Source organism: Kogia breviceps, chromosome 15 (genome assembly GCF_026419965.1).
Source record: "Kogia breviceps isolate mKogBre1 chromosome 15, mKogBre1 haplotype 1, whole genome shotgun sequence".
Lineage (NCBI taxonomy): Eukaryota > Metazoa > Chordata > Mammalia > Artiodactyla > Physeteridae > Kogia > Kogia breviceps.
The window spans coordinates 55,189,227-55,198,443 of record NC_081324.1 but is presented as its reverse complement, the minus strand read 5'-3'; the positions used below and the strand labels follow the sequence as shown (position 1 = coordinate 55,198,443).

The following is a 9,217-nucleotide window of genomic DNA, read 5'->3' as shown; positions in this document are numbered from 1 at the left end:
CTCTCCCGCTGCAGAGCACAGGCTCCGGACGCGCAGGCTCAGCGGCCATGGCTCACAGGCCCAGCCGCTCCGTGACATATGGGATCCTCCCGGACTGGGGCACGAACCATGTCCCCTGCATCGGCAGGCGGACCCCCAATCTCTGCGCCACCAGGGAAGCCCAAGAAGCAACCTCCTTTTGAAGTCAAAAGAGGTGTACTATGTGTTCAAAAAAAAAGAGAAATAATATGAAATTAACATGTACAAAAGTAAATTTGTAAATATAATTACATAACCACGAAGAGATGATACCATGAAAATGTTTAGCAGATATAACTGAAAAGACATTATGACAGTAGAAAGATGATAGAAATTAAAACTTTTTTTTACTAAAAAGTATGTGAAAGTTACATACTAAAAATATTAATCCTACCCATTTCATAATGACTGTAAGTAACCAAGTCATAACCTCAAGAAGTTAAAAAACTCAGCAGGTGAAACTTACCCTTCTGGCACTAATATTTAACAGTTAATAAGTAGTTGTTTTACTTACAAGGAATCCAATCTTTCTTTTAGTTAATTCTTATTTCTGCCATTTTGTTTCTTTCTTCAACAAAACAGTTAAATGACTTCCAATTATAAAGAGAGGTTAAATATCATAATATTTTACCAAGGTAACTTTTATGGAGCTTTAGATTTTAAAAAAGGAAAACACACCTATTCAACAGGGAAGAAACAATCTTCTTTATTAACCTCACTGTATAGTCAGAAAGGATTAAAAAACACACACATTTCCTGGGCCACAAAACTGTACCAAAAGTATTTCCTTATAAAATAACTTCACAATCCAATAGTCCTGGACTGACACAAAGACATATATTGACATAAAATAGCATGAATTAATAACAATTCAAATGTTTTTGCAGCAACTTTCTAGTAGACCCTTATTCCCTTAATGAGGGAGTGTACAACTTCTTTAACCCTTAAAAATAGTAATAAAAAATTACAAAATAACAAACATAGAATTAAGGCTGAGACTATATAATCTAGTATTAATAAAGTCAAACAATACTTATAAAATTGCTGCTGCTGCATATTATACATATATACACATATATATATACAGGATAAGTCTTTAGAAATTTAAAATGCTACTGCTGTCACAAGTCTACCCATCACTTTAATGTTTTTCCATATATCTTAACATCTGAATTCCCAGATACCTGTGCTTATCTACGTTTATTCTGAATTCTTAAAAGTTTCCTTGCATATTTACAATTAAATACCTAACCTCTAGAACTTTCCTTAAACATAACAGACATAACAGTTATGTTAAATAAATTCACACAAAAGTAATAAAAAGGTTTGCTTTTAAGAAATAGTTCTAGCATATTCATGATAAACATACTGAAAAATAGTACATACACTTTTCTTCAGGATTAATAAATGCATGTGTCAGTTTTGCGGTCATTACCATAGTTGCATATCTCTGACACACCTGCAAGATAATGACAACCAAAGGGCATGATGACTGGAAGAATTCCAGTAAACTCATATTGTTTGGTGAGATTCACAAAACTGAATGGTTGCTTCCAGCGCCATCTGGCTAGACATGGAAATACATGTCTAGATACTTGTTATCATCCCCAGAAGTATACGTCTGTAAGTCACCCTCTTGGTCTTCTGAAACAGAGCTGCAGAAGGCAAGGCATTCTTAGTGAGACCAATGGCCGCCTCCTCTGTCACCTCTCACACATCTGTTTTGGTTATAATCCTGATCAAAATGGAAAAAAAACACAGTTAATTTTATGTACCAAAGTTTTCCTTTCCTGTAACTCCCTCATCAGACCTGGATGGTTAAATATCCAGTGGAACTATGTTCTACTAATTATCATAATTCTTGGTATAAACAGACAATTAAATCCTTGTATATAACCACTTCTTTCACATGTATGCAAGAAACAAACAAAAGCTTAACATAAAAACAGTAGTTAACATATACAGAGGAAGGGATAAGTAATTTGTAGCACAGCTCTCTGGAATGGTGTATCCCAGACACAAATTCTGCAGATTTTTGCCTATTTTCCCCTTTCCTAAAATGAAATGACCATTTAAAAAATTAACAAGAATTACAATGCTCATTAGAGAAAAGTCACAAAACAAAGAAAAGCAAAAGGAAAAACACTTAAAAATACCCACAATTCCATTCACGTAGAGATGAACAGAATGAACATTTTAGTATATATTTATGCAGATATTTCCTTATTCAGATATACTTTATTTTTTAATAATAGTTCCCTGAACTGCCATCTCTAAATAGAAGACACACAATTTTGATAAAGAGCTATTTTATAATCTTTATTAGTAGAAAATCATTTAGAAAACTGAAGCCTCTACTGAAGAAAATGAGTCTATTGCATAGTATATATTGTTAAGTATATTTTGTTGATTCTAAAATCCACATTTTTCCACATTTAACATCTCTGAAATTTACCTTATAATGTCATGAGTTAATTTGCAGTGTTTTCTTTTAATGTTTCATGAAAAATGGTGTTTCTAATAATTACTGACATCCTACAGTTGATGAAATATGGTATATAATCCCTATAAAAGCTAACAATATATAAATAGGTAATAGCCACTTACTAATATAACTAATAACATATAAACACACACACATTATGTTACTATTTCCTACTACTGCATTTGTTTCCAATTGTATGGATGAAATATATCACTACTTCAGTACTGTTAAAGATACTTTAATTTCAAGTGCTCTAACATTTTTGATATGGTGTGATTTATGGAGAACAGGCAGAGACTGGGACAGATGCTGGGGATGAGGAGATTACTAATTAAACAGTGACTTAAATTTTAAACTGAAATTTAAAGTGATTTTAAATTTCCCAAAGGTAAGCAGGATGCAAAAGGGAAGCCATAGGCTAGAACACACCAAATTTGCAACCTAAATCTTCTCACCTGCCACCACAAAGCTAGACGTTGTTTTCTGTATGCCAAAAGCTGTACTGACAATACGGTCTCTCTCTCTCTATGAAAACATTTACACTCCTCCTCCTTTTCTTGATATTCTACAGTTTTGCTATGAATTATCTTGGTATATCTTTTGTTAGTCATTCCGCTGGGCGTTCAATGGACCCTTGCATCCCTGGGAATTTTCTTCCACGTGATTTTTCTTCTCGATTTTCTTCTTTCTAGGATTCCTGATAGTCTCAGTTGGTTCTCTACATCTCCTCTCCTTTCTCTTCACATATTTTCCCTATTTTTCTGGGAAGTTTCCTTTAACTTTGGTCCTTTTAATTTTTTTTCCCCCTCCTCACCTGGCTTCCTCCACCCTTAGTCCTTTAAATTTTTAAATTTCAGCAACAGTATTTGTAATCTGTAATATTGTCCTGGCTGTTTTTTTCTCCTAATACCCTCTTAGTTTCATGAATATAACTCCTTCTGCAATCTAATCAGGAATTATGTACAGTTTTTAAAAGAGTTCGGTTGAATCATCTTCCAGGGTTGGTTCTGCTATTTATCTTGGATCTCCCCTCACATGTTGTTGACTCCCCTCATATGTGTGATGTCTCTTGGTTGTACGATTACATTTAAGAAAGAGGACTGTGCTGCTGGCCTGGATTTCTTCTGCTGTTATAAAAATACAACAGTTTTCCCATTAAGGCTCCTCTCTGAGTGGAAATTTTAAGGGATAGTGGGAGCAGGGGCGTGGACAAACAGGCTTTGCTTTAAGGGTGTGGCTGGAGAGCCAACTAGTAGGTTGCTAGTGCCTAGATGCTGGCAATAGACAAGCCTCTAGGGTGCCATCAAGTACACCAGAAGCCAATATACCAATATTTAACTAATTACCATCATTATCTAACTTCTTGGTGGGAGCTTTAATACCTGGAACAAGGGAACAAAGCTCTCAAAGTTAGGGGTTGAAAATTTGGCATGTTCTAGGCTAGGTGTCCTCTCCTTTTTCATTCTGCTCCCATCCTTCCTGTTTTGGGCTGGACTTCTCTGACTGAGTCCAGGGTTCCACCAGGCACTGTGTCCCACTGTCTCTCGACTATTCCCAGTACCTTCTCCTTTAGTATATTTCAGCCTTGTTTCTATCCTGTAATTCCCAGAAAACCTCAATCAAATGTGAAGGCAGAAGGAAGACTGTTTCAGACATGCAAGGGCTCCCAGTTTCTTTCTATACACTTTTCATAAGGAAGTTATGAGAGAAAGAAAGACAAGGAATCCAAGAAACAATGGATTCAACCCAAGAGAGCAGCCAAGGAGGACCCAGAAGGCCTACATGGTTACTAGTTACTAAAGCAGGTGGAAGAATACATGATCAAGTTACACAGTGAAGGAAAAAAGAAAATTAGAAACTCCACAGACGTTAACAACATCCAAGAAACAGTCTAAATAAGAACTGGACTAAAATTTAACATGATTTTAAGAACTGATACAGTATAGAAGATTTATTTGACTTTCATGCTTGGAACACTGACTGGTGGCCTAAGTAAGGGTCATGATGTTAGAACCTTACAGAGAGGGAAATATAATCCTAGCACACACTTTGCCTACACTAAATATTTACATAGCCATAATTAATATATGTTGTTTATCACCTTCTACCTTTGAAAAAAGCATGGAGGATTGGGTTGATGGTTACAGGAGAGAATATAACTAAATGATCACGAGAAAGGGTAAGTTCTAAAATAATTCAGAACAATTTAGTCCAAAAGTCACGAGGTGGGCCAGGCAAGACAGACCTCCACACCAAGGTGTTGGGTGGGCTGTGCTGTCTGAAAGCTGATAAAACAAGACCGACATAATGTATACAAAAAATGGAGGCAACACAGAATAACCAGAACAGTTAAAACAAAGGTTGCCTCTGGGAAACGGGACGGGGTAAGGATACACAGGAGCAAGATTTCATCATCATAAGCTCTTTCAATACCTGTGCTGTCCAATCTGGTAGCCACTAGCCTTGTGTGGCTCCAGAGCACTTGCAATGTAGCTAATCCTAATAGAGATTTGCTGTCTTCTGAATTTTGAAGACTTTGTATGAAAAAAAGAATTTAAAATATCTCATTAATAATTTATTATTTGCAGTATGCTGCAAAGATAGTATTTTGTACACTGTGTTCAATAAAATATACTATTAAAATTAACCTTGCTGTTTCTTTTAAAATGGCTCCTAGAAAATTTTAAATTACATGTGTGGTTCACATTTTACAGTACAACACTAAATCTATACACCATTTATATACATGTATTACTTTAACTAAAATGATACTATTACTAATAACTTAAATATAAACTAAAACTAAAAAAGAAACTTTAGCCCATACCACCTCTGAATTGCTACAAAACCTTAATTAACAAGATCCAAATTAATGACATCATTTGTAGTTCTGTAGAACTGTAAGGTCCTAGGCTAATTCAGTGCTGAGGCTGCAGGGTAGCCTCAAGAATATGTACTTTAAAACTGCATGACAGGAATTTCCTCACTTGGTCTTTTAAAAAACTGGAAAAATGTTTCCCATGTTCCATAAAACACTTCTTTAAAAATTATGGCAAACCTACAGAAAAGCAGAAGAAATAATATAATAACATTTTGCCCACTCTTATTTTGATTTGCTGTCACTTTTTTTTTTCATCCTATAGTGTTTTAGAGTATATCCCAGACATCATGTTATTCAACTGGTAAACACCTCGGTACACATTTCTAACTGTATAGTTATCTTACTATAAGCTCTATGATGCTGTTATACACAAAATGCACAATTCCTTAATATATCTAATATCCACGTGATTTAAAAATTTCTCCAAATTTTTTCAAAATTGCATTTTAAAGATTCAAATCCATATCCAAACAAGGTCTACAATTTGTATTTGATTGTTATACCTTTCAGTTACTTTTATTCTATAACAAACAGTTCACCCTTCTCCCTATGCTTCTTTTATGTCATTAATTTATTAACAAAACCAGTCACTTGTCCTGTACAATGTTACATTCTTGACATTCTAGATTTGGCTAACTGCTTCCTGGTGGCATCATTTAACTTGTTCCTAAATTTCCCTTATTTCCTGTACACCTGGAGTTAAATTGAAGGTCCTTCTCAAATTCGTGAGAGATTTAAGCTTTAATACCTTAAGGTATCTATTATATGCAATGAATTAACCTCCTTCCTGCGCATCTAGAATGTTAGATGAAGTATCCTGGGGAAAAGTCACCCAGTTTTCTGCAGTGCTTATTTCCTGCACAGAACCCCAGCTGAGAAAGGCTGACTGGAAACTTCATTAGATTCAGGTTATTTCTCTACTGAATCACATAATAGCAAATATCCTGCTTTTTAATCAGTGGGTTCAGGAATCTCCATCTGATCTTTCCATTATTATCATTACTATTATTATTTTTCAGGCAAGGCTTTACTGGGGCCCCTCTTACAGCAGGGGGGCCATTATTCTTAAGTTTTCCCCTCAACTTTTTACCTAATCATTTGGGTATCCATTGATTATTATTTCCTAAACCTATTATTTTATTAGGAGTGACCAAAATGTGTTTTAATTTTATCATGCTTCTTATACTTTATTCTTATATAAAGAACTTTATAAAGAAGACCTTCTATAAAAAACTTTCTCCAATTATTTGGTTACCCTGTAAGTTCATATAACAAAGAATGAACATGTCTTTTCTATATGAATATGTCAATGAGCTGGTATCATTATCTCACAATTTTTTTGCAAGATATTATTTTGGGGAGGGGCATATTATGGCTTCAGTCTACCTTTCCAACCACGTCTTGGGACTTTCTCCCTCTTACCCACTATATTTTAGACTCACAAGCATCTTTTCAGTTCCTCAAATATGCCAGGCTTGTTATTTTCTCAGAGCTTTCATACCTATTCTCCCTCTGAATGAAACCAATTCCTACATGGCTGTTAAAATGCATCTTTCCCGACAACCAACATCGTTTTCCCATTATCCTACATCACTTCATCCTTTGTTCTTTTTTTAAAAAAAATTATTTTTGGCTGTGTTGGGGTCTTTGTTGCTGTGCACGGGCTTTCCCTAATTGTGATAAGTGGGGGCTACTCTTCGTTGCGGTGTGCGGGCTTCTCATTGAGATGGCTTCTCTTGTTGCAGAGCACAGGCTCTAGGCATGTGGGCTTCAAGAGTTGTGGCACACAGGCTCAGTAGTTGTGGCGCATGGGCCTAGTTGCTCCACTGCATGTGGGATCTTCCCGGACCAGGGCTTGAACCCATGTCCCCTGCACTGGCAGACGGATTCTTAACCACTGTGCCACCAGGGAAGTCCTATCCTTTGTTCTTTTGTAAAACTTAACATTATTCTATATTTTTACATATAGAAAAAGGTTTACTTTTTTGAATTGTCTTTCTTCTGCACAGGATTGCAGACCTCCTATGGGGGCAAGAACCACGTCACTTTTATTCACCCAGCAACATACAACACAAAATAATCAAATGGTTACTGAATAAATGTAGAATATATAAATGGATAGGGAATAGAATACCAATTATATCAAGATCTCAAAGGAACTCCTCAAAGGTCAATATGAGAAACTTATTCAGGCAGAGTCTATATTTGAACCTTCTGAAATAATGTATAATAAATCCCAGTACTGTGGTATCTTTCTGTGGGATTGCCTTACTAGCATCTATTCTGAAACAGACAATTTTCTTCACTGAGTGAGGATGCAGACGGCTTTGTTGGCTTCTTGGTGAGCTATATAAATGGTATATGATTTTCCAAACCACATATCATAAGCAACTTTTATATGAGTAATGTACAAATGATTCTGCATATTCTATATTCTATACTTAAGCTGCTGATCCTATGAAGCAGAATGCAGTGTATTAGAAAGTTTCCAAATAATTTCCAGAAATCATTTAGAAAACTGGAGCATCCTAGGAGAAAATAATGATTACATCTTAACTTCATTATCCATCATCACTCAGTTCAGTTAAAAAGAAACAAAATTAATTCTGGTTCAAGGTGGGTAAAATACCCTCATGCTATATTTAAAGTATAAAGAGCCAAAATCTTGACAAACTAAGCAATCATAACTTTTGGGTCATAGTAGACTCACCTATTTTGTCTTGTAGCTTCTCTTCTCATTCTCTTAGGAGGAACTGGACAGTCTGTCATTGGATGACGCAGTGAGTCATTACACTTACGTGTGGGAGTCATACCTGTAAAGACAGAAAATGTAGAAAATTAACCTTTAAAAGACTGGAATTATTATAAGCAATAAAAGTGAATGTCTTAATTTATAGAAGAGTAATTAATAAATAATACTGAGAATGCTTCTTACTACTCTTGCTGACTGAACAGCTTACAAACAGCTTACAAACATGTGTCAGTTCACTTGGAGGTCAGAGTGTCTATAATTTAAGTTCTGGATCATTCGCATTCTTTCTTCTTGTAGCTGAACTCTCTCTAATCATGAACGCTATCTTCATGCAGAGAAAGATATTAACAGAAAGTACAATACCTAGTTTTTGCTCTATCAGTTTGAGATTCTTCTCTTGTTCATCAAGTTCCTGTTTTTTCTTCTTCATATCTGGAGTGTGAAGGTATTCCAACTGCCCGTTAAGGTCCTTGTTCACATTGCCCAACCTGCACACAGCAGTGCGGTACTGCTGAAGAAGATCTGCAAAGAAACCAAAGACATTCGATTAAAAGTACTGATATTATATCAAAGCAGTGTTTTAGGAAAGAATAATCAGCAACACTGACTGTTGTTATAGTAACGTGGGAACTACTTTTAACGTTCAGTGTAAACAAATAAAATAAAAAAGCACAGTTTAGACCCCAGCACAAGACTGGTGCTTGTTAAGTATTAATTTTCTTCAGCTGCTTGACTTTAATAAATTTCTGTGTCAGGAAAGAGTTTTCCACATAAAAGCACTCTGAATTAAATCACTCTCTGTGTTTACATCCTGTTTAATACTCAGTATTCAATCTAACTCCACACAAATTTGTGAGAAGGGGAAGAATGCACTAAATATAGCATTTTTAGAAAATCCCTGCTTCCCAGTACTGAGGAACCTAGTGGCAGGGCAGGAATAAAGATGCAGACGTAGAGAACATACTTGAGGGCACGGGGGGGAAGGGGAAGTTGGGATGAAGTGAGAGAGTAGATGGCATACATACACTACCAAATGTAAAATGGATAGCTAGCAGGAAGCTGCTACATAGCACAAGGAGAT

General features: G+C 35.7%; 1 protein-coding gene across 1 annotated transcript in view; it reads right to left on the bottom strand.

Moving 5' to 3' along the window:
- Positions 1–699: 699 nt before the first annotated feature.
- SMCHD1 (structural maintenance of chromosomes flexible hinge domain containing 1) overlaps positions 700–9,217 on the bottom strand; it is a 126,610-nt gene continuing 118,092 nt past the window's right edge. The window contains exons 46-48 of the mRNA XM_059039426.2: positions 8,500–8,658; positions 8,095–8,197; positions 700–1,753 (exon numbers count right to left, since the gene is read on the bottom strand). Coding sequence (XP_058895409.1) covers positions 1,729–1,753; positions 8,095–8,197; positions 8,500–8,658 — 287 coding nt within the window. The 3' untranslated portion in view covers positions 700–1,728. The remainder of the gene's footprint in view (positions 1,754–8,094; positions 8,198–8,499; positions 8,659–9,217) is intronic.